We start from the raw sequence: 26,485 nt of genomic DNA on the forward strand, positions 1-26,485 counted from the left end.
CAATATCCCTTATGGATGCTAGAGAAATTGGGGTACAAGGTACGGGACAGGTATATCGGAGTTCTTTATGAGTGGGACAAGTGTCTTTAGACTTGCAGATAGGAGTTATCAGTCTGTTTCTACTTTTTTTTTTCTTTAAAGTCCCCTAAAATGACCCAACTATATACTTATACCCATTTTTATGTACCCCAAATTTAATTATTTTGCTGGACAAAAAAAATGCTTTCTATAATTTTTTTTACATAAAAAAAAAAAAAAAAAAAAGAATATGCATATAACAGCCATTTGACCCAATTTAAGTACCAGAAATACCTTTATTATAATCAATATTAAACTTTTATACTGTTATCGATGTTAGTTTCACTTTTTTGGGAGGTACGGACAGATTTACCCATTTTTCACTTTCGACGCCAATTTTTGCGGCAATCCCGTTTTAGATAATTTGCCGATAAATAGGGCGAAATGCGGGAGCGCACAGATCCGCGAAAACTGACTTTTGGGTGCAAAAATGGTGAAAACGGCAACTGCGGTAAATTGACACAATTTAGTTGCTAATTGATTACCCCCATAGTCTTAGACAAACCTGTATCAAAAGCACACTTGTAAGAAAAACTTTAATTTTCTAAAATAAATTATACAATATAGTATAATACTAACATAAGACCCTACAAATGTTTGCCCCCTGCTAGAGAACCCCTCTTCCCTGGGATATATGACAGCCACTATAGTCGGGAGCAGTTAATTGAATGAGACATATATCAGCACAACCAGCTGTTATTCAAAAACATTCACTTGTTAAAAACTTAGTTGACCGATATGAGTCAGACAGTTACGTGTTTTAGCTCAGGGGTGCATAAAATAATATTGAATTCGCAACTACTCAACTCAAGTTAGGATGTGCATCCATTGCCATTAACAGAAAATATACTTAATAGTTAAATGCCAGCAGTAAGGTTTTAGGCACACTGGCAACCTTGTTGGTGGAGTTGACCCTATTCGTTCAAGAGAATACATCAATTCATTACTGTAGATCCACGTGAATTTAAAAACTGCAGTACTGATCAATTTTGGTTCAGTGAACAAAATGGCCACCTTCTCTGGGTAAAGTTGATGGATTAAAAAATAAAACCAATATATATATATGCGCACACACACACAAAGATATGGGAATTATCTTGTAGAATACTTAAGGCTTAGGGTTCTTCTACGATTTGGCCGTACAATGTATTAATATACTATTAAAATTTACCCCTGACCATTAAAGTGATTATCAGAGATGATGACCTGTTTACTTGTATAACAAAATCACATTATTGGGCATCAAGGTATGTTTTGGGCAATAACTGCTGCAATATCGGTTCTACTACTGTTATCACCATGTTTGTGGCCCTCTTCACTTAATACGGGCATATTTAACTCAATTAGGAATTTTAAGGCATCTTTTACTGGGTAAAGATTGTAGATTTTACGTTTAAGTCCTAAAGTAGAACATTAGCAAGAAGTTTGACACAGGGTGACACTTTAGCAGCAAAAGGTACAATGGATAGAAAAATGGATGGACTTTTGTTTGCAGAAGTCTTGGCAAGATTAGGAAATCGGTCAAGTTGGTTTCAGGCAAACAGCAAACCATACTGCAGAGAGAAATGTTCATAGAATAGATCATCATAGAGCAGTCAAAGCCTTGGCAGCCACTCTTCTCCCAAGTGGGAGGGTCAGGTCTGTGATAGCCAAGACAATTTTAGGGCTAGACAGGGTGGAGACTTTAACCAACTCAGAAACCTGTGTAAAAAAAAAAGTAAAATATGAAAATAAATAAATATTAAAATAAAATCACATTCAGCAGCCATTAGTCAACACTCCTAGTGAATTTTAACAACTGTACCAAAATATTTACAAATCAGACACTATTAACCATTGAGAGAAAGATTTGTAGACCACTGACATCCTTCACCTCCTACTATATGGTTGAGCAAGGCTACAAACGGTTAACACGTAGCAGCGGAGTAGAAGTGTGTCTTGCCTAGAATAAGACTGTGGATAACATGTCCCACCCATCATGCAGGGGAGACCCAGGTTTTAAACGATATTTCCCCTTACAAACAGTTCATGTAAAAACAAAAGTTTTCCATAGATACTGGGGGCAATCTAAAGCCCACATCTCCCCCACACCTTATGTCAGATGAAAAAATGCAGGATTTCTACTCATAGTTTAAAAATTAGTAGGCTTTGTTGGGCTGCCATATTATTCTTAAGACGTCATAAGCATTTACATTAGATGGGGAAAATATTAGCAAAATATGATATTTTTTCTTTGAAACCCATTACTTTCATTTGCACATTATTAGTATTTCATAAAAGTCTACACTAGAATCCTGCTTTATTTTATTCTGGAAAGGATAATAATGTAGGTGCAAGTACCACAAAATGTGTGCATATCTATAAATGAAACAGTGAAAAATAGATTCATGCGCGCTTTTGGTTTACTTTCCTAGATTTCAATGAAATAAATAGTTTTTTGTCTATTTTGGTTTTATCTGACAAGCAAAACAACTAATGGTACTTTCTAAATATACAAAGTCTGCAGAAAAAAAACAAGGTACTTACCATGCTGAAGGGCATAAACTGCAAGATCCCTCCTTTCCCTCCCTGCTCCAAGCTCTCCACACATTCCTCCATAAACCACTGCACAAACTGAGTGTGGGCACCTGCCGTCCGGGCGCCGAGGATGGATGAGATCAACAAGAAAAGGTTGGCTGTGAGCAAGAAGAAACAAGAGAGTGATCATTGGAGAAGGGATAAAACATAATCCAGGTAATAGGTACACATATAGACATAGATGGGCACATACGTGAATAAGTGGCACTACTATGTGGTGTAATATGAATAAGGGGCACTATGGGGGGTTATTCAGGTCTGATAGCAAATCAAAAAAGTTAGCAATTGGGCAAAGCCATGTGCAATGCAGGTGGGGCAGATGTAACATGCGCAGAGAGAGTTAGATTCGGGTTGGTTATGTTGTTTCTGTGCAAGGTAAATACTGGCTGCTTAATTTCTACACTGCAATTAAGATTTCAGTTTGAAAATCCACCCCGCCTGCAGTACAACATGGTTTTGCCCAACTGCTAACTTGTATGCTAACCTGACTAACCCCCCCACCCCCAAAGTCCCTTAATTTGGTATATTGTGTGCGGTGTAATGTGAATATAATTAAGCTACTGTGTGGCATTATTTAAACTGGGAGTACTATTATGTAGCCATGCCCCTTTCTTGTGAGACAACACCCCTTTGTTTGTGGTGCGTGCTGTCCCTTTATACAGTATGGGAGGCATGGCGCAAGATTATAGTTTGTAGGGGGAGGGGGCGCGGAACATTGTAGCACCGGCCCTGTGTACAAGTATGTTACATGAGCTGGTCAGCCAGCTAGTGTGTATGAACAGTATAAATAATAATAATGTTATTTATAGAGCACTTTTCCCCTAATAGAAGTGTTGTACATTTGCCTTTTAAGCACAAAATGCAAAATAAGCTTAATAGTGGATTAGTGGAATTCTTAAGTAAATAGGTAAGTCTGTGTTCTATTTTTAAAGGAAGAAAAAGACGCAAGGCTAGTTCATATGCATAACTGAGGAGGAAACATAGGGGCTCAGTTTTATAACTCGTTGTGTATGATAAATGTTTCTCCAGTCAATCAGCTCCTGTCATGTTGTGTCATGAAAATTGACAGTTGGGAGCTAATTGGCTGGAGCACCATTTAACATATGCAACAAGTTTTAAAACTTTTTGCGTATGCTAAAACTCTTGATAAATCAGCCCCATAGAGTCTAAACCTGCATTCGCAAGTGTATTTTTTTAAGCTTCGGAAATGCTAATCTTCGCTAGTGATAATAAGACACCCACTAGAGAAATCGCAAACTCACTGGCAACTCCATACACTTAGACTACAGCAGGTAAAATAAGTATGGGCTATTGTAATCACATTTTCTCCAAATGTCAGCAACAACCCACGCATTCCACACATGCCAAGAAATCAAACCATATATGTTCGTAAATTATGTTTAATAATGTGAAATGACACAGGGAAAAGGTACTGAACACATGAAGAAAGGGCGGCGCAAAAAGGCATGGAAAGCCAAGACACTGGGTGATATCAGTAATTAGAAAGCAATCCTACCCCTTGTCAGTGCAAATTAATATAAGCTGGTGCAGTCCCAACTGATGGTCTAAAGGTGTGTCATTACCAAGGAAACAAGAAACATCTCATGATGGTTAAAAGCAAAGAGCTCTCTCAAGACCTTTGTGACCTTATTGTTGCAAAACATACTGATGGCATTGGTTACAGAAGGATTTCTGAACTACTGAATGTTCCAGTGAGAACTGCTGAGGCCATAATCCGGAAGTGGAAAGAACATCATTTCACCATAAACCGGCCACAACCAGGTGCTCCTCGCAAGACTTTTTGACAGAGGAGTGAAAAGAATTATCAGAAGAATTGTCCAAGAGCCAAGGACCACTTGTGGAGAGCTTCAAAAAGACCTGAAATTAGCAGGTACAATTGTTTCAAAGAAAACAATGAGTAATGCACTCAACCACCATGGCCTGTATGCACGCCCACCACGCAAGACTCCATTGATGAAGAAAAAGCATGTTGAAGATCGTTTAAAGTTTGCTGCACAACATTTGGACAAGCCTGTGAAATACTGGAAGAAAATAATCTGGTCAGATGTGACCGTAATTGAACTCTTTGGATGCCATAATACAAACCGTGTTTGGAGGAGAAATTGTACTGCACATCATTTAATAAACACCAAACCAACAGTGAAGAATGGAGGTGGGAACATCATGGTGTGGGGCTGTTTTTCAGCATACGGTACTGGCATACTTCATATAATTGAAGGAAGGATGAATGGAAAAATGTATCGAGATTCTTGATAAAAATTTGCAGCCATCTACCAGGATACCAAAGATGAAACGAAGGTGGACATTTCAGAATGACAATGATCCCAAACACACAGCCAAGGACACTCTCAATTGGTTTCAGAAAAATAAAATAAAGCTGGCCTGAATCCAATTGAAAAACTATGGAAAGAACTAAAGATCAGAGTTCATAGAAGAGGTCCACGGATCCTTCAAGATTGGAAGACTGTTTTTGCGGAAGAATGGGTCAATATCACACCTGAACAATGCATGCGGCTAGTTTCTCCACACAGGAGGCTTCTTGAAGCTGTCATTACCAACAAGGCTTTTGTATGGTTTGATTTTTTTTGCATGTGTGGATTGCATGGGGTGTTGCTGACATTTGGTGAAAATTTAATTACGAGAGCCCCATTACAAATATATTTACTGAGAAAAAAGTTGGTGTGTTCAATACTTATTTTACCCGCTGTATATACAAGAACGAGGAACAGGATTGCTAGGGTTGCCTGCTGGTTACGCAGACTGGCCACAGCAGTAGCGACACTGGTACGTTTCTCTACATACATGATCGCAGCCAACGGCAGATACACACCCTGAAAACAGCAGTGACGCCTGCTTTCTTGCTGCCACTTCCCGTTACCACCCCAAAAGGTCCCTACGATAAAAAATCTCAATGCGATCGCAAAAGTACATTGACACACGTGCAGTACAATCGCAAATAATCGCCCACTTGTGTGAACATTGGCGATTGTGTACAAAAATGAATTAGGCCCATAGACAGAAGGGTATTAGGGTATAGTGCAACTGTTAAATATGAGGAATAAATAAGAGGTTTAGGGCTGGTGTAAATAATGGGGTATTGGGATTAAATCTAAACTTGTTTTCATACAATCTTAAACAATGACGTCTGCCAATAACTAAAATGGTTGTACAGATTGGTGCTTTGTAGGTCCCCTTTTCCTGGTTTTAATTCTCTCTATTCCATAGGCTCTTCAACACCCTTCTGCACAATAGAAAATAAGAATTTACTCACCGGTAATTCTATTTCTCGTAGTCCGTAGTGGATGCTGGGTACTCCGTAAGGACCGTGGGGAATAGACGGGCTCCGCAGGAGACTGGGCACTCTAAAAGAAAGATTAGGTACTATCTGGTGTGCACTGGCTCCTCCCTCTATGCCCCTCCTCCAGACCTCAGTTAGGGAAACTGTGCCCGGAAGAGCTGACACTACAAGGAAAGGATTTGGAATCCAGGGTAAGACTCATACCAGCCACACCAATCACACCGTACAACTTGTGATAACTATACCCAGTTAACAGTATGAACAACAAATGAGCCTCATTAACAGATGGCTCATAACAAAACCCTTTAGTTAAGCAATAACTATATACACGTATTGCAGAGAGTCCGCACTTGGGACGGGCTCCCAGCATCCACTACGGACTACGAGGAATAGAATTACCGGTGAGTAAATTCTTATTTTCTCTGACGTCCTAGTGGATGCTGGGTACTCCGTAAGGACCATGGGGATTATACCAAAGCTCCCAAACGGGCGGGAGAGTGCGGATGACTCTGCAGCACCGAATGAGCAAACTCAAGGTCCTCCTCAGCCAGGGTATCAAACTTGAAGAATTTTGCAAATGTGTTTGAACCCGACCAAGTAGCAGCTCGGCAAAGTTGTAAAGCCGAGACCCCTCGGGCAGCCGCCCAAGAAGAGCCCACCTTCCTCGTGGAATGGGCTTTGACTGATTTAGGATGCGGCAGTCCAGCCGCAGAATGTGCAAGTTGAATCGTGCAACAGATCCAGCGAGCAATAGTCTGCTTAGAAGCAGGAGCACCCAGCTTGTTGGGTGCATGCAGGATAAACAGCGAGTCAGTTTTTCTGACTCTAGTCGTCCTGGAAACATAGATTTTCAGGGCCCGGATTACGTCCAGCAACTTGGAAGCCTCCAAGTCCCGAGTAGCCGCAGGCACCACAATAGGTTGGTTCAAATGAAACGCTGATACCACCTTAGGGAGAAATTGGGGACGAGTCCTCAATTCTGCCCTGTCCATATGGAAGATCAGATAGGGGCTTTTACATGACAAAGCCGCCAATTCTGACACACGCCTAGCCGAAGCCAAGGCCAAAAGCATGACCACTTTCCACGTGAGATATTTCAACTCCACGGTCTGAAGTGGCTCAAACCAATGTGACTTTAGGAAATCCAACACAATGTTAAGATCCCAAGGTGCCACTGGGGGCACAAAAGGGGGCTGAATATGCAGCACTCCCTTAACAAACGTCTAAACCTCAGGCAGTGAAGCCAGTTCTTTTTGAAAGAAAATAGACAGGGCCGAAATCTGGACTTTAATGGATCCCAATTTTAGGCCCATAGTCACTCCTGACTGTAGGAAGTGCAGAAATCGACCCAGCTGAAATTCTTCTGTTGGGGCCTTCATAGCCTCACACCAAGCAACATATTTACGCCATATGCGGTGATAATGTTTTGCTGTCACATCCTTCCTAGCTTTAATCAGCGTAGGAATGACTTCAACCGGAATGCCCTTTTCCATCAGGATCCGGCGTTCAACCGCCATGCCGTCAAACGCAGCCGCGGTAAGTCTTGGAACAGACAGGGCCCCTGCTGTAGCAGGTCCTGTCTGAGAGGCAGAGGCCAAGGGTCCTCTGAGATAATTTCTTGTAGTTCCGGGTACCAAGTCCTTCTTGGCCAATCCGGAACGATGAGTATAGTTCTTACTCCTCTCTTTCTTATTATCCTCAGTACCTTTGGTATGAGAGGAAGAGGAGGGAACACATAAACCGACTGGTACACCCACAATGTCACTAGAGCGTCCACAGCTATCGCCTGAGGGTCCCTTGACCTGGCGCAATATCTTTTTAGCTTTTTGTTGAGGCGGGACGCCATCATGTCCACCTGTGGCCTTTCCCAACGATTTACAATCAGCTGGAAGACTTCTGGATGCAGTCCCCACTCTCCCGGGTGGAGGTCGTGCCTGCTGAGGAAGTCTGCTTCCCAGTTGTCCACTCCCGGAATGAACACTGCTGACAGTGCTATCACGTGATTTTCCGCCCATCGGAGAATCCTTGTGGCTTCTGCCATCGCCATCCTGCTTCTTGTGCCGCCCTGTCGGTTTACATGGGCGACCGCCGTGATGTTGTCTGACTGAATCAGCACCGGCTGGTTTTGAAGCAGGGGTCTTGCCTGACTTAGGGCATTGTAAATGGCCCTTAGTTCCAGAATATTTATGTGTAGGGAAGCTTCCTGACTCGACCATTGTCCTTGGAAGTTTCTTCCCTGAGTGACTGCCCCCCAACCTCGGAGGCTTGCATCCGTGGTCACCAGGATCCAGTCCTGTATGCCGAATCTGCGGCCCTCGAGAAGATGAGCACTCTGCAGCCACCACAGCAGAGACACCCTGGCCCTCGGGGACAGGGTGATCAGCCGATGCATCTAATGATGCGATCCGGACCACTTGTCTAACAGATCCCACTGAAAGATCCGTGCATGGAACCTGCCGAATGGAATTGCCTCGTAAGAAGCTACCATCTTTCCCAGGACTCTCGTGCAGTGATGCACCGACACCTGTTTTGGTTTTAGGAGGTCTCTGACCAGAGATGATAACTCCTTGGCCTTCTCCTCCGGGAGAAACACCTTCTTCTGTTCTGTGTCCGTCCCCAAACAATTCCTCACCCTTATAAGGCAAAATTTCCATGTGCCTTTTAGAATCAGCATCACCCGTCCACTGCCGAGTCCATAATACTCTCCTGGCAGAAATGGACATCGCATTAATTCTAGATGCCAGCCGGCAAATGTCCCTCTGTGCATCTCTCATATATAAGACTACGTCTTTAATATGCTCTATGGTTAGCAATATAGTGTCCCTGTCAAGGGAATCAATGTTATCAGACAGGGAATCAGACCACGCTGCTGCAGCACTGCACATCCATGCTGAAGCAATAGCAGGTCTCAGTATAGTACCTGAGTGTGTATACACAGACTTCAGGATAGCCTCCTGCTTTCTATCTGCAGGCTCCTTTAAGGCGGCCGTATCCTGAGACGGCAGTGCCACCTTTTTTGATAAGCGTGTGAGCGCTTTGTCCACCTTAGGGGATGTCTCCCAGCGAAACCTATCCGTTGGCGGGAAAGGGTACGCCATTAGTAACCGCTTAGAAATTACTAGTTTCTTATCTGGGGAACCCCACGCTTCTTCACACAATTCGTTTAACTCATCAGATGGGGGAAAAATCACTAGCTGCTTTTTCTCCCCAAACATAATACCCTTTTTTGTGGTAACCGGGTTTATGTCAGCAATGTGTAAAACATCTTTCATAGCCGTAATCATACATCGGATGGCCCTTGTGGACTGTACATTTATCTCATCCTCGTCGACACTGGAGTCAGACTCCGTGTCGACATCTGTGTCTGCCATCTGAGTCAGCGGGCGTTTTTGAGCCCCTGATGGCCTCTGAGACGCCTGGGCAGGTGCGGACTGAGCTGCCGACTGTCCCATGGCTGTCACGTCGTCAAACCTTTTATGTAAGGAGTTGACACTGTCGGTTAAAACCTTCCACATATCCATCCACTCCGGTGTCGGCCCCACAGGGGGCGACATCACACTTATCGGCTTTTGCTCCGCCTCCACGTAACCCTCCTCCTCAAACATGTCGACACAGCCGTACCGACACACCGCATACACACAGGGAATGCTCTGACTGAGGACAGGACCCCACAAAGTCCTTTGGGGAGACAGAGAGAGAGTATGCCAGCACACACCACAGCGCTATATAATCAGGGATGTACACTAACACAAAGTGATTTTTCCCTATAGCTGCTTTACATATACAATTTTGCGCCTAAATTTAGTGCCCCCCCTCTCTTTTTTACCCTTTGAGCCTGGAAACTGCAGGGGAGAGCCTGGGGAGCTGTCTTCCAGCGGAGCTGTGAAGAGGAAATGGCGCCAGTGTGCTGAGGGAGATAGCCCCGCCCCCTTCTCGGCGGACTTCTCCCGCTCTTATATTTATATTATGGCGGGGGATTTTGCACATATATAGTTTATTGGACTATATTATGTGCTTTTTGCCATAGAAGGTACTCTAAATGCAGCCCAGGGCGCCCCCCCTCCCAGCGCCCTGCACCCATCGGTGACCGGAGTGTGTGGTGTGCATAGGGAGCAATGGAAGACCGAAGTCTTCAGCCGCCGATTTTCAGGATGTTCTTCTTGCTTCTGGATCTGCAAGGGGGACGGCGGCGCGGCTCCGGGACCGGACGATCGTGGACGGGCCCAGTGTTCGATCCCTCTGGAGCTAATGGTGTCCAGTAGCCTTAGAAGCCCAAGCTAGCTGCAAGCAGGTAGGTTCGCTTCTCTCCCCTCAGTCCCTCGTAGCAGTGAGTCTGTTGCCAGCAGATCTCACTGAAAATAAAAAACCTAACAAATACTTTCTTTACTAGAAGCTCAGGAGAGCCCCTAGTGTGCAACCAGCTCGGGCCGGGCACAGATTCTAACTGAGGTCTGGAGGAGGGGCATAGAGGGAGGAGCCAGTGCACACCAGATAGTACCTAATCTTTCTTTTAGAGTGCCCAGTCTCCTGCGGAGCCCGTCTATTCCCCATGGTCCTTACGGAGTACCCAGCATCCACTAGGACGTCAGAGAAAATAAGATTTTAAACCTACCGGTAAATCTTTTTCTTCTAGTCCGTAGAGGATGCTGGGGACTCCGTAAGGACCATGTGGTATAGACGGGCTCCGCAGGAGATATGGGCACTCTAAAGAACTTTTAGTATGGGTGTGCACTGGCTCCTCCCTCTATGCCCCTCCACCAGACCTCGGTTAGAGAAACTGTGCCCAGAGGAGATGGACAATATGAGAAAAGGATTTTGTAAATCTAAGGGCAAGATTCATACCAGCCCACACCAATCATACCATATAACTTAGAATATACGCAACCAGTTAACAGTATGAACGAAAAAAACAGTATCAGTCAAAGACCGATTCCAACTGTAACATAACCCTTATGTAAGCAACAACTACATACAAGTCTTGCAGATTTAGTCCGCACTGGGACGGGCGCCCAGCATCCTCTACAGACTAGGAGAAAAAGATTTACCGGTAGGTTTAAAATCTTATTTTCTCTTACGTCCTAGAGGATGCTGGGGACTCCGTAAGGACCATGAGGTTTATACCAAAGCTCCAAACCGGGCGGGAGAGTGCGGATGACTCTGCAGCACCGATTGAGCAAACGCGAGGTCCTCATCAGCCAGGGTATCAAACTTGTAGAATTTTGCAAAAGTGTTTGAACCCGACCAAGTAGCCGCTCGGCACAACTGTAATGCCGAGACGCCTCGGGCAGCCGCCCAAGAAGAGCCCACCTTCCTAGTGAAATGGGCCTTTACCATATTCGGTACCGGCAATCCAGCCGTAGAATGAGCCTGCTGAATCGTGATACAGATCCAGCGAGCAATAGTCTGTTTAGAAGCAGGCGCGCCAATCTTGCTGGCTGCATACAGGACAAACAGAGCCTCTGTTTTGCTAACCCTAGCCGTCCTGGCTACGTAAATTTTTAAGGCCCTGATAACATTCAGGGACTTGGAGTCCTCCAAGTCACCCATAGCCACAGGCACCACAATAGGTTGGTTCATATGAAAAGAAGAGACCACCTTAGGCAGAAATTGAGGACGAGTCCTCAACTCTGCTCTATCCACATGAAAAATCAAGTAGGGGCTCTTGTGAGACAAGGCCGCCAACTCTGACACCCGCCGTGCAGATGCCAAGGCTAATAACATAACCACCTTCCAGGTGAGAAATTTTAATTCCACCGTTTGAAGAGATTCAAACCAGTGTGATTTAAGGAACTGTAACACCACGTTAAGGTCCCATGGTGCCACTGGTGGCACAAAAGGAGGCTGGATGTGCAGCACTCCCTTTACGAAAGTTTGGACTTCTGGGAGAGAAGCCAATTCCTTTTGAAAAAATATAGATAGGGCCGAAATCTGTACCTTAATGGAGCCTAATTTTAGGCCCATATCCACTCCCGTCTGTAGGTAGTGGAGAAAACGGCCCAGATGGAAATCTTCCGTAGGAGCATTCTTGGTTTCACACCAAGATACATACTTCCTCCAGATACGGTGATAATGCTTCGCCGTTACTTCCTTCCTAGCCTTTATCAGAGTAGGGATAACTTCCTCCGGAATACCCCTCTCTGCTAGGATTCGGTGTTCAACCGCCATGCTGTCAAACACAACCGCGGTAAGTCTTGGAACATGCAAGGCCCCTGCTGTAACAGGTCTTCCCTGAGAGGAAGAGGCCACGTATCTTCTGTGAGCATTTCCTGAAGATCCGAATACCAGGCCCTTCGAGGCCAATCTGAACCACGAGTATTGTTTGTACTCTGTTTCGTCTTATGATTCTCAACACTTTTGAGATGAGAGGTAGAGGAGGGAACACATAGACCGACTCAAACACCCATAGTGTCACTAGGGCGTCTACCGCTACTGCCTGAGGGTCCCTTGACCTGGCACAATACCTCCGAAGCTTTATGTTGAGGCGTGACGCCATCATGTCTATTTGAGGAAGTCCCCAAAGACTTGCTATCTCTCCAAAGACCTCTTGATGAAGTCCCCACTCTCCTGGATGGAGATCGTGTCTGCTGAGGAAGTCTGCTTCCCAGTTGTCCACTCCCGGTATGAAGACTGCTGACAGAACACTTACGTGATTTTCTGCCCAGCGCAGAATTCTGGTGGCTTCCGCCATTACCACTCTGCTCCTTGTCCCGCCTTGGCGGTTTACATGAGCCACTGCTGTGACGTTGTCTGATTGAATCAGAACCGGTAGGTTGCGAAGAAGATACTCCGCTTGTCGTAGGCCGTTGTATATGGCTCTCAATCCCAGTACGCTGATGTGTAGACACGCCTCCTGGCTTGACCATATCCCCTGAAAATGTCTTCCTTTTGTGACTGCTCCCCATCCTCGGAGGCTCGCGTCCGTGGTCACCAGAACCCAGTCTTGAATGCCAAACCTGCGACCCTCTAGAAGGTGATAACTCTGCAGCCACCACAGGAGAGACACCCTGGCCCTGGGGGACAGGCTTATCTTTTGATGAAGGTGTAGATGGGACCCCGACCATTTGTCGAGAAGGTCCCACTGAAACGTCCTCGCATGGAACCTGCCGAAGGGGATGGCCTCGTAGGCTGCCACCATTTTCCCAGAACTCGAGTGCATTGATGAACAGACACTCTCTTTGGTTTTAGCAGGTCCCTGACCATGTTCTGGATGTCCTGGGCTTTTTCTATCGGTAGAAAAACCCTCTTCTGTTCCGTGTCCAGAATCATGCCTAGGAATGATAGTCGAGTCGTTGGAAGCAACTGAGACTTTGGCAGATTGAGAATCCAACCGTGTTGATGTAACACTCTCAGGGAGAGTGACACGCTTTTCAGCAATTGATCCCTTGATCTCGCCTTTATCAGGAGATCGTCCAAGTACGGGATAATTGTGACACCCTGCTTGCGCAGGAGCACCATCATTTCCGCCATTACCTTGGTGAAAATCCTCGGGCCGTGGAAAGCCCAAACGGCAACGTCTGAAACTGGTAATGACAGTCCTGTACCGCGAAACGCAGGTATTCTTGATGAAGAGGAAATATGGGGACATGAAGATAGGCATCCTTCACGTCCAGCGACACCATAAAATCCCCTGCTTCCAGACTGGATATCACAGTCCGGAGTGATTCCATGTTGAATTTGAACTTTTTCAAGTATAGGTTTAGGGATTTTAGATTCAAAATTGGTCTGACCGTCCCATCCGGCTTCGGGACCACAAACCGTGTTGAATAGTACCCTTTTCCCTGTTGGCCTAGGGGAACCTTGACAATCACTTGCTGTTGACACAGCTTTTGAATTGCATCTAATACCACTCCCCTCTCCGGGGAAGAGGTTGGCAAGGCCGACTTGAGAAATCGGCGAGGGGGCAGCTCTTCGAACTCCAGTTTGTAACCTTGGGATACAATTTCCAAAGCCCAAGGATCCACGCCTGATAGGACCCAGACCTGGCTGAAGAGTCGAAGACGTGCCTCCACCGGTGAGGACTCCCTCTGTGGAGCCCCAGCGTCATGCGGTGGATTTAGCAGAAGTCGGGGAGGACTTCTGCTCCTGGGAACTAGCCGAAGCAGGTGTTCTCTTACCTCTACCCTTACCTCTGGTGAGGAAAGAGGAGCCCCGACCTCTTCCGGACTTATGCGACCGAAAGAACTGCATCTGATATTGTGGGGTTTTCTTTTGCTGTGGGGGAACAAAAGGCAAAAATTTAGATTTACCCGCGGTAGCTGTGGAAACCAGGTCCGCGAGACCATCCCCAAACAAAACTTCACCCTTGTAAGGTAAAACCTCCATATGCTTTTTTGCGTCGGCATCACCCGACCATTGGCGGGTCCACAGAGCTCGTCTTGCCGAAACTGCCATGGCATTGGCTCTGGAACCAAGCAGCCCCACATCTCTTTGAGCGTCTCTCATATACAAGACTGCGTCCTTACTGTGACCTAAAGTCAGGACAATGGTATCCTTGTCCAGGGTATCCATGTCAGCCAACAAGATATCTGTCCATGCTGCAACAGCGCTACAGACCCATGCCGATGCTATTGCCGGTCTGAGTAAAGCCCCCGTATGTGCATAAATAGACTTTAAGGTAGTCTCCTGTCTACGATCCGCAGGATCCTTAAGGGCCGCGGTGTCTGGAGACGGTAGCGCCACCTTCTTGGACAGACGCGTTAATGCCTTGTCCACCCTGGGCGAGGATTCCCAACGTACCCTGTCCTTTGCTGGGAAAGGATACGCCATAAGGATCCTCTTGGGAATCTGCAGTTTTTTGTCTGGAGTTTCCCAAGCTTTTTCAAATAATTTGTTCAGTTCATGAGATGGAGGAAACGTTACTTCAGGTTTCTTCCCCTTAAACATGTGTACCCTCGTGTCAGGAACAGAGGGGTCTTCATGAGATGGAGGAAACGTTACTTCAGGTTTCTTCCCCTTAAACATGTGTACCTCGTGTCAGAAACAGAGGGGTCTTCATGAGATGGAGGAAACGTTACTTCAGGTTTCTTCCCCTTAAACATGTGTACCCTTGTGTCAGGAACAGAGGGGTCATCTGCGATATGCAAAACATCTTTTATTGCCATAATCATATAATGAATACTTTTGGTCACCTTAGGGTGCAACCTTGCCTCATCGACTATGGAGTCAGAATCCGTGTCGGTATCAGTGTCTACTATTTGTGATAAGGGACGCTTTTGAGACCCTGACGGGCCCTGTGACCCAGCCAAATCCGCGGATTGACTCCCTGCTGTTTCCTTGGACTCAGCTTTGTCCATTCTCTTATGTAATAAGGTCACATTAGCATTTAAAAAATTCTACATATCATACCAATCATGAGTCGGCGTTGCCAACGGAGACACCACAATCATCTGCTCCACCTCCTCCTTGGATGAGCCTTCCTCTTCAGACATGTCAACACACGCGTACCGACACCCGTACACACACACAAGGATATATCTATAAGGGGACAATTCCCCAACAAGGCCCTTTGGAGAGACAGAGAGAGAGTATGCCAGCACATACCCAGCGCCAACTGACACTGGAAACAATTCCCAGATATAGCGCTTTTATATACATGTCAATCGTGTGATACACTCACCGCGCCAAAATGTCCCCCCCCCTCTTTTTCAGCCCTGTATCACCGTTCTGCAGGGGAGAGTCCGGGGAACAGCTTCTCTTCAGCACACTGTGGAGAAAATGGCGCTGGTTAGTGCTGTGCGACCAAGCTCCGCCCCCTCTAGTGGCGGGCTTCGGTCCCGCTCAAATTCACAATTAATGGCAGGGGATGAACATATCCACTGACTCCGCAGCCCATATGTGTAATAACATGCCAAAACAGAAGTATGTATTGCTGCCCAGGGCGCCCCCCTGCGCCCTGCACCCATCAGTGCCTGTCCGTGTGTGTAACGTGTGGGAGCATTGGCGCGCAGCGAACCGCTGCACGCTTACCTCAGGGAAGATCTGAAGTCTTCTGCCGCCTTAGAAGTCTTCTTTTCTTCTTATACTCACCCGGCTTCTATCTTCCGGCTCTGCGAGGAGGACGGCGGCGCGGCTCTGAGACGAACAGCAGGGGGAGACCTGCGTTCCGATCCCTCTGGAGCTAATGGTGTCCAGCAGCCTAAGAAGCAGAGCCTATCATTTAAGTAGGTCTGCATCTCTCCCCTCAGTCCCACGATGCAGGGAGCCTGTTGCCAGCAGTGCTCCCTGAAAATAAAAAACCTAACAAAATTCTTTTATCAGTAGAGCTCCCCTGTAGTGCACCCATTCTCCTCTGGGCACAGAATCCAACTGAGGTCTGGAGGAGGGGCATAGAGGGAGGAGCCAGTGCACACCCATACTAAAAGTTCTTTAGAGTGCCCATATCTCCTGCGGAGCCTGTCTATACCTCATGGTCCTTACGGAGTCCCCAGCATCCTCTAGGACGTAAGAGAAATTAACTGTACTAGATGAGTCAAGATGTTGGATAACATGACAGATGGAGAACTGATAAGACTATCAACGCATATCTTTAGTTTACAGGAATACAGTTATAGGCATCTTGCAGGAATAGATCAAGATGTTTAGGAATAGTAATGTTTATTACTCATCGTCAATGGAGAAGAAGCCGATACACACAACACTAATGTAAATGTAGTGGTTGATACACAAAGTTTGCATGGTTCGTTCCTGTCCTTTATATATAGCTTAGATCTAGAAATGAAAGCAAGCAGTAATCCACACCGCTGTCCCTTTCACCAGTACCATTTTGTACCTTCTAACAGTGTGCAAGTATTGGCATGAGGATTTATCTTTAAATCTCCACCCAAACTACCTTCCAGGATACCTGATCTGGTAATCTAAGACGTCTCTTTTCTTCCTTTTTCTGAAACCCTTAGTGATCAAGTGTGGCATTTGTCCACAGGAACTCCTATATGTAACTAGGAGGCAACACCTGAAGTTCATTCAGTGCCACACACTAAGGATGTAGTTGACAGCATTCGGGATCTCGTGGTCAAAATACAGGTATTGGAATCCCGACAGCTATCAGAATCCCAACGCCGTAATCCCAAATGTAAGTATGCCGAGAGGATTAGGGTTAGACTGCGGGGAGGGTGGGTTAGGCTGCGGGGGAGGGAGGGTTAGGCTGTGGGGAGGGAGGAGATAGGGTTACTTTGCACCAGTGCCCCGGTCAGTATTTCAGGCTTTCGACTGCCGGTAGCCCATACCCAACCCTGCAAATAGATGCTGGGGCTAAGATGTTGCAGCTAGCAGTCAATGTTGTGGCTCAGGACCAACAAGTAATGCAGAAAAAGGTAATGTACCCAGAAATTCACAGATGAGACCACAAGTAAATTCCCATAATCCAGCAGGAGCCGCCTGCCAGCAACTTTTTAGGGTTTATGGAGATTATATATTAGACCGTATTGTGTAGTAATACATCCGCCAATCCAGCTGCAAAACGTGCTTGAAAACCCTTGATAATTTACATGATGCTGAGTTTGCTCAATGAAAACCTCTTGCAGCAATAACATGAGACACATTAAAATTCTCCTGGACGCCCATATTATGAGTTATCATTAGATGTGAAGGAACAAAGGACACTAGGAAGGTGTGATGTGTAATCTTACCTAGCACTCTGTTTAGTGGCTCTTTGGAGCTGATGTTGTGGATTTGTGAGGCAGAGAGCGAGCTGTTCATGGGACGATCTGCTGCGAGTGGAAAAGACATTATTTGATTATTCATCCAGATGTATTACTGGATCAGGATAGAACACGTCCAAGGAAGATCAAAATAAAATAAAATAAAAACAAAACATAAAAACATTATTTCAATTAAAGAGATTCACATATACAAGCCTATATGCAAATTAGTTTAATATAATTGCCCTTGGACACACCTACACGCCAGTAAACCCTTGAAGCAATAAGTAAAAACTGTCTGCAGGAAGAAAACACATTTTAAAGAGACTCCTTCAAAATATATTTAAAACAAGTTTACTTTTAACTAGTAAATTTAGTTATGAATTTCGCATCTTTAATCTTACCCAAACACGCTTTTATCAAGAAAAAGTTAAAAAGGAAAATCATATTTACAGTACAGTGTTTGTTTTATGTACGCATGTAATGGACCATATGGAAGAAGCTCTCTGTCAAAATGCCTATAATTCCCTTGGGCACACCTGTTCCACACAACTGTGACAGCTAAAGGGAAGCCGTACTGACTACCATTTCAGCACATCCCCATTGCAGCAGTCTTATCTATAGTGAAATGCCAATCATCTCTTGAAATATACTGTAACTTCTACTGGACAACGTCCAATTTATTATGAACCCTGTTGAGATCTCTAAAGTTAGAGTGCCTGAGGCAAAAACTTGTAACCTGTCTTTTTCTGACAACAAAGGCAATGTTAGAATTGCAGAACTGCCTCCAAAAATACCACACAGAACACCAGTAGTTATTTGAGGATGCCCATCTGTGCCATTTGCATAATCAGTATTTATGGACCTGCTCAGGAGTAATTTATATTTTACCTGTTTCACAATCCATCGTGTATAAAGAATCTTCCAACAGTTATATTTCCTTAGGTGAGCCACATTTACCACCATTATATATAGTATCCAGGATCTGTTCTCACACCTATACTTACAGATTTACAAGAGACATGGTTTTTCATTTCCGATGACTATCTACCCATACACTTATTCAATTAATATCACAATATATTGTCAATAATACAATTACAAGAACATCCTATCCCTGTCATTATGCTCCATCAACAGTTTATAACAATGTATAGTGTATAACAAGTATACTTTTTTCTAGAATTTTTGCTCTGTATTGTGAATCATTTTCTACTTTGTTCATACGTTTTTTTTTAATCATCTGTTTTTTTATTATTTTATTTTATGTTCAATATGAGTGACAAAAAAGACAAAGTATAAAAAATAAGGGCCCAAAACAGGGATGTAGTTGGAATACCGGCGGTCAAAATACAGACGCCGGAATCCTGGCAGCGCCACCACAGCTATTCCCACTCCTGGGTGTCCACGACACCCATGGAGTGGGTACAGAACCTGTGGCGAGCGAAGCAAGCCACCGAGTCCGCAGCATGGCAAGCCCACAAGGGGCTTCGTTCCGCTTGCCTCCCTGCCGGCATTCTGACAGTCGAGATTCCGGCGTTAGCATTTTGACGCTGGGATTCTGACTGCCGGGATCCCATACCCAACCCCCCAAAACATAGTAACACACATGAACAACAAATCGCTATAGAGAGTAAAACCAATCCTAACGTTTTATAAATACATAAACAGTAAAAGGTTAAAGAAGGAGAAAGTAGGCCCATTACAAGATTAATTGGGAGCTTTGATAAACGATGATAAAATAAAATCTGAAATACTGAACAAATTTTTTTCCTCAGTATTCACCAGGGAGGATAAGACGGTGAGAGTAGTGTATAACGATAGTGAAGGTAATGACTCTTGGCTTGAGGCTTGTTTAAGTGAGGAAGTAGTCCTGGAGACACTAGGCAACAAAGATTAATAAATCACCAGGCCCAGATGGTTTTCATCCAAGGGTTATTATGCAGCTTAAGTCACAGCTAGCAAAACTCCTATACATGATTTTCCATAGTTCAATTACATCAAGCATGGTACCAAAGGATTGGCGCATAGCAGTGCCTTTATTTAAAAAGGGAACTAAAAATAATCCTGGTAACTATAGACCAGCTAGTTTAACCTCTATAGTAGGTAAAATATTGGAAGGTATTTTGAGGGATGGCATACAGAATTATCTGCAGGTAAATAAGATTATTAGCAAAAGTCAGCATGGGTTTGTAAGGGACAGATCATGTCAAACTAACTTAATCAACTTCTAAGAGGAAGTGAGCGAGAATCTTGACCAGCAAAAAGCAGTGGATGTGGTGTATTTAGATTATGAAAAAGCCTTCAATACGGTGCCTCACAGGAGACTGATCACCAAATTAAGGGAACTTGGCCTAGGATATACCATTTGCACATGGATAGGTAGTTGGCTAGTACGGGTAGTGGTCAACGGGATGTTCACCAGCTAGGCACCAGTAGTCAGCGGAATACCACAAGGGTCCGTACTTGGCCCGCTACTGTTCAATATATTTATCAATGATCTAGGAATAGGCCTGGAAAGCACACTGTCAATCTTTGCAGATGATACTAAACTGTGTAAGGTAATTAATTAAGAAAGCGATGTGACTTATTTAAACTTGAAACCTGGGCGTCTAAATGGGGAATGAGGTTCAATATAGAAAAATGCAAAGTTATGCATTTGGGACAAAAAACACACATGCATCCTAAACTGTAAATAGGGTATATTATAGGGGTAACCAAGGTGGAAAAAGATCTGGAGGTGCTCATAGATAATAGGATTTTAAATAGCTACCGGTAAATCCTTTTCTCATAGTCCATAAGGGGTATTGAGGACAGATAAGTATAGACGGGTCCAAAGGAGCCAGTGCACTTTAAATTTCTTCAACTGGGTGTGCTGGCTTCTCCCCTCTTTGCCTCCTCCTACAGCTCAGCTATAGGTAAAACAGTGCCCAAAGGAGAATGACATACTTGAGAAAAGGAACATAACAACAATAAGTGTGGTGAGATTTTCACACCAGCACACCAACATAAAACTTAGCCAGCAACATCTGGCAAAATTAACAGCAACAGCTGAACAGCAACACATAACAGAGAACCTGTAAAAAGTCACCGCACAGAGGCGGGGGCCCAATATCCCTTATGGACTACGAGAAAAGGATTTACTGGTAGGTATTTAAAATCCTATTTTCTCTAGCATTCATAAGGGATATTGGGGACAGATTAGTACGATGGGGATGTCCCAAAGCTTCCAGAACAGTCGGGAAGGTGCGTAGACATCTGCAGCACCGCTTGCCCAAACTGGGTATCCTCTTTGGCCAGGGTATCAAAACTTCACAAAGGTGTTCTTCCACGACCAGGTAGCAGTTTGACATAGTTGTAGGGCCGAGACTCCACGGGCAGCCGCCCAGGAAGAGCCCACCGATCTTGTACAGTGGGCCTTCAGAGACTGCGGAACAGGTAAGGCTGCCGACGCATAGGCCTGTTGGATAGTAAGCCTAATCCAACGAGCAATGGACTGCTTAGAAGCAGGGCAACCCTTTTTCCGTGCATCATAGAGCACGAACAAGTAATCCGTCTTTCTGATCCGAGCCGTCCTCTTGACATAGATTTTCAAGGCTCGCACAGCATTAAATGCCTCCGGAGGAGCAGAAGTGTCAGAACTGTACGGAATCACAATAGGTTGATTCATGTGAAACACGTAGACCACCTTCGGCAGGAACTGCTGTCTAGTCTGGAGCTTCGCTCTGTTCTCGTAAAAGACCAAGGGGGTCATTCCGAGTTGTTCGCTCGCAAGCTGCTTTTAGCAGCTTTGCACACGCTAAGCCGCCGCCTACTGGGAGTGAATCTTAGCATAGTAAAAGTGCGAACGAAAGATTCTCAAAATTGCGATTACACACCACTTAGCAGTTTCTGAGTAGCTTCAAACTTACTTGGCATCTGCGATCAGTTCAGTGCTTGTCGTTCCTGGTTTGACGTCATAAACACACCCAGCGTTCGGCCAGACACTCATCCGTTTCTCCAGTCACTCCCGCGTTTTTCCCAGAAACGGTAGCGTTTTTTCGCACACACCCATAAAACGTCCAGTTTCCGCCCAGAAACACCCACTTCCTGTCAATCACATTACGATCACCAGAACGAAGAAAAAACCTCGTAATGCCGTGAGTAAAATTTCTAACTGCATAGCAAATTTACTTGGCGCAGTCGCACTGCGGACATTGCGCATGCGCATTAGCGACTAATCGCTCTGTTGCGAGAAAAAAATAACGAGCGAACAACTCGGAATGACCCCCCAAGTACGGACTTTTGCACAAAAATGCCCCCAATTCTGAGACATGCCTAGCAGAAGCCAGGGCCAGTAACATCACCGTTTTCCACGTGAGGTACTTATCTTCTACCGTCGTCAGAGGTTCAAACCAGGAGGACTGTAGAAAGCGTAACACTTCATCCAGACCCCAAGGCGGCGTAGGCGGCACAAATGGAGGTTGTATGTGAAGCACCCCTTGCAAGAAGGTCTGAACCGCCGGCAATAGAGCCAACTTCTTCTGGAAGAAGATGGAAAGAGCTGAAATCTGGACCTTAATGGATCCCAGACGTAAGCCTTTATCCAGTCTAGCCTGCAGGAACCTTCTCAAGTTGAATTCTGCAGAGGAATATATGCGTTCCTCGCAGCAAGAGACATATCTCCGCCATATATGATAGTGTTTCGACAGTGCAGGTTTTCTGGCTTGCACCATAATGGCAATTACCTTCTTGGAAAACACTTTGTGAGCTAGGATGTTCTGCTCAACTTCCATGCCGTCAAACGAAGCCGCCATAAGTCCAGGTAGACGAACAGTCCTTGTTGAAGAAGATCCCTTTTTAGTGGTAGAGGCCAAGGGTCCTCTACGGACATGTCCAGAAGAGCCGCGTACCACACTCTATGGGGCCAATCAAGATTGTGTCCACTCTTTGATGTCTAATCTGCTTGAGCACCCTTGGGATCAGCGGAATTGGAGGTAACAGGTAGACCAGCTGGTAAGGACAAGGCAATGTCAGCACATCCACTGCGCTCACCTGAGGGTCCCTGGCGCATGACCAATAGCAGCAAAGCTTCTTGTTGAGACGAGAGGCCATCAAGTCGATCTGTGGGCATCCCCACCTATCGATGATCTGTTGAAACACCTGAGGGTGTAGTCCCATCTCCTCCGGGTGGGGGTCGTGGCGACTTAGGAAGTCCGCTTCCCAGTTGTCCACTTACGGAATGAAGATTGCGGACAGTGCTCTTGAATTTCTTTCTGCCCAGAGGAGTATTCTGGACACTTCTCGCATGCAGGCCTGCTTTTTGTCGCTCCTTGTCTATTGATGTACGCCACTGCCGTGGCGTTGTCCGACTGCACCTGGATCGCCTGATCCCGGAGTAGAGGGGATGCCTGAATCAGAGCATTGTAGATAGCCCGAAGTTCCAGAATGTTGATCGGAAGTAGGGCCTCTTGGACAGACCACCTGCCCTGGAACTGCGCCCCTTGGGTGACAGCTCCCCATCCTCTCAGACTCGCAACCGTCGTGAGGAGGATCCAATCCTGAATCCCAAAGCGTCGACCTTCCAGCAGGTTGGAGTACTGTAGCCACCACAGGAGAGAAATGCTGGCCTGAGGTGACAGTCAAATAATTTGGTGCATCTGAAGATGGGAATCGGCCCACTTGTTCAGGATGTCCAATTGGAATGGTCTGGCATGAAACCTTCTGAACTGAATCGCCTCGTACGAAGCCACCATCTTTCCCAACAATTTTATGCAAAGATGAATCGAGATTTGAGTAGGTTGGAGCACCATGCGAACCATTTCTTGAAGTGTTCTCACTTTTTTCTCTGGGAGTAACACTTTCTGTGCTACAGTATCCCGTAGTATCCCCAGAAACAGGAGCCACTGAGACGGTACCAGGTGGGACTTCTGCAGATTGAGGATGCACCCGTGGTGCAACAGAAATTGGATAGTGCGATCTATGTGGAGCCATAGAAGCTCTCTGGAACTTGCTTTTACCAGGAGAGCTGTAGACAGGTCGAAGGGTAATGCCTGAAACTGGTGGTGATCGTTCAGTAGGGCAAACCTCAGATAGGCCTGATGAGGAGGCCAAATTGGGATATGTAGGTACGCATCCTTGATATCCAGGGACACTAGGAATTCCTGTTCCAGGCCTGCGATCACCGCTCTCAAAGATTCAATCTTGAATTTGAAAAACTTCAGGTAAGGATTCAAGGGCTTCACATTCAGAATGGGTCTCACAGACATGTCTGGTTTTGGTACTACGAACAGAATGGAGTAGTAACCCTGTCCTTGTTGTAGTAGGGGCACTGGAACAATGACCTGGGCTTGTTTATGGCCAGTAGTAGCGTACCACACATTTTCCAAAGCTGGTAAGCTTGATTTAAAAAATCGTTGGGGAGGAGCACCGTCAAACTCCAGCTTGAAACCCTGAGAGATAAGGTCCCTTACCCAAGCATCTTGGTAGGAACCGTCCCAGATGTGGCTGTGGTGACGTAACCGAGCTCCAACCATGAGATTCCCTTGGGGTGGGAGGGCACCATCATGTCGAAGGCTTTGCAGCAGTAGAACTGGTGTTCTGGTCCTGAGATCCGGCAACGGCTGGTTTCTTAGGTTTTCCTCTGGAGCCTCTAGCTGCATTGGAGGCTCCTCTGGCCCTAGATCGAAGTCTTGAGGACCGAAAGTACTGAGTAGACGGTCCCAGGTAGGTACGTCTAGCAGGTGGAGCCCCCCAAGGGAGAAACATGGATTTCCCAGCAGTAGTTTTGGAAATCTATGCCTCCAATTCACCTCCACAGAGCCATTCACCTATGTAGGGATGAGATTCCACATTACGTTTGGAGTCAGCATCAGCAATCCACTGACGCAGGGCCGTAACTACGTGTGTGCCAATTGTGCCTGGCACACAGCGCAGTCGCCCTGAGGGCGCAAAGACCAGCGGCACGTAATGAGTCAAATTGACTCATTACATGCCGCCTCTGCTGTGTGCCGTGCGCCGCGCTGGAGAAAGTAGCGCCGGGCAGCGGTGAAGGAGGAGGAGGGAGGGGGACTGGAGCCGCAGCATCGCTATGTCATTGGTAGTAGCGCCGCTGCAGCAGCCCCCTCTCCTTCCGTATAGGCTGCCCGGCGCTGCTGTGAATGCTGGGATGCGCTTCCTTCATCCCAGCATTCACAGCAGCGCCAGGCAGCCTATACGGAAGGAGAGGGGGCTGCTGCAGCGGCGCTACTACCAATGACATAGCGATGCTGCGGCTCCAGTCCCCCTCCCTCCTCCTTCTTCTCCGCTGCATGCACCGAGGGAGATGCCAGCACGAGGAGCCTGACTGCCAGCGGGGAGATGGTAAGTATATCTCTCTCTCGCTCTATCCTTTCTGCCGCAATGTGTAAAAAGGGGGACACCGTCTGCCATAATGTGTAAAAAGGGGGACACCGTCTGCTGCAATGTGTAAAAAGGGGGACTGGCTGCCGCAATGTGTAAAAAGGGGGACGTCTGCCATAATGTGTAAAAAGGGGGACGCTGTCTGCCGTAACGTGTAAAAAGGGGACGCTGTCTGCCGTAACGTGTAAAAAGGGGACGCTGTCTGCCGTAACGTGTAAAAAGGGGGACGCTGTCTGCCGCAGTGTGTAAAAAGGGGACGCTGTCTGCCGTAGAGTGTGTAAAAAGGGGACGCTGTCTGCCGTAAAGTGTGTAAAAAGGGGACGCTGTCTGCCGTAAAGTGTGTAAAAAGGGGACGCTGTCTGCCGTAAAGTGTGTAAAAAGGGGACGCTGTCTGCCGTAGTGTGTAAAAAGGGGACGCTGTCTGCCGTAGTGTGTAAAAAGGGGACGCTGTCTGCCGTAGTGTGTAAAAAGGGGACGCTGTCTGCCGTAGTGTGTAAAAAGGGGATGCTGTCTGCCGTACTGTGTAAAAAAGGGGGACGCCGTCTGCCGTAATGTGTAAAAAAGGGGGACGCCGTCTGCCGTCATGTGTAAAAAAGGGGGGCGCTGTCTGCCGGAATGTGTAAAAAAGGGGGGCGCTGTCTGCCGTAATGTGTAAAAAAGGGGACGCTGTCTGCCGTAATGTGTAAAAAGGGGACGCTGTCTGCCGTAATGTGTAAAAAAAGGGGACGCTGTCTGCCATAATGTGTAAAAAGGGGACGCTGTCTGCCATAATGTGTAAAAAGGGGACGCTGTCTGCCATAAAGTGTCAAAAAGGGGGACGCTGTCTGCCGTAATGTGTAAAAAAAGGGGACGCTGTCTGCCGTAATGTGTAAAAAGGGGGACTGTCTGCTCTAATGTGTAAAACGGGCTCTACCTGGTGTAGTGGCACTACTGTGCAGTGTAATTTGAATAATGGAGACTACTGTGCACCGTAGTATGCATTGGTATTATTTTGTGGCCACGCCCCTTCCCCACGAAGCCACGCCCCTATACAATTTTTTACACGCCATGGGCGCGCACTGCCCCTATCTTGCATGTGGGGGGCGCCAATGCCGTTTCTTGCACACAGCGCTAAAATGCCTAGTTACAGCACTGCACTGACGCAACCATATGGCTCTGCGCGCAGACAAAGCCATATCTGTAGTCCTAGCATTAATATTGCCAATCTCTTTAAGGGAGTCACAGAGGACACTTGCCATGTCCTGAATGTTATTCAGGAAAGTAACAGTATTATCTAAGGTCATATCACCCGAGAGACCTTCCTTAATTTGATTAGCCCAGGAATGAATTGCATGTGTCATCCAGCAACCTGCAATGACCGGCCTTTGAGCAACACTTGCAGCAATGTAAATAGATTTTAGAGTGGTCTCAATTTTTTCTATCTGCCGGGTCCTTTACTGTAAAGGAGCCAGGAGCAGGGAGTACCACCTTTTTAGAAAGGTGAGAGACTGAGACG

General features: G+C 46.1%; 1 protein-coding gene across 3 annotated transcripts in view; it reads right to left on the reverse strand.

Annotated features, from left to right (window-relative positions):
- Window positions 1-294: 294 nt before the first annotated feature.
- Window positions 295-26,485, reverse strand: part of MED24 (mediator complex subunit 24) — a 232,693-nt gene continuing 206,502 nt past the window's right edge. For 2 of the 3 annotated variants that reach the window (XM_063959759.1, XM_063959758.1), the window contains exons 24-26: window positions 17,599-17,679; window positions 2,605-2,753; window positions 295-1,779 (exon numbers count right to left, since the gene is read on the reverse strand). In XM_063959759.1, coding sequence (XP_063815829.1) covers window positions 1,663-1,779; window positions 2,605-2,753; window positions 17,599-17,679 — 347 coding nt within the window. In that variant the 3' untranslated portion in view covers window positions 295-1,662. The remainder of the gene's footprint in view (window positions 1,780-2,604; window positions 2,754-17,598; window positions 17,680-26,485) is intronic. The other variant, XM_063959760.1, reaches the window with a different exon arrangement.

Source organism: Pseudophryne corroboree, chromosome 3 (genome assembly GCF_028390025.1).
Source record: "Pseudophryne corroboree isolate aPseCor3 chromosome 3, aPseCor3.hap2, whole genome shotgun sequence".
NCBI lineage: Eukaryota > Metazoa > Chordata > Amphibia > Anura > Myobatrachidae > Pseudophryne > Pseudophryne corroboree.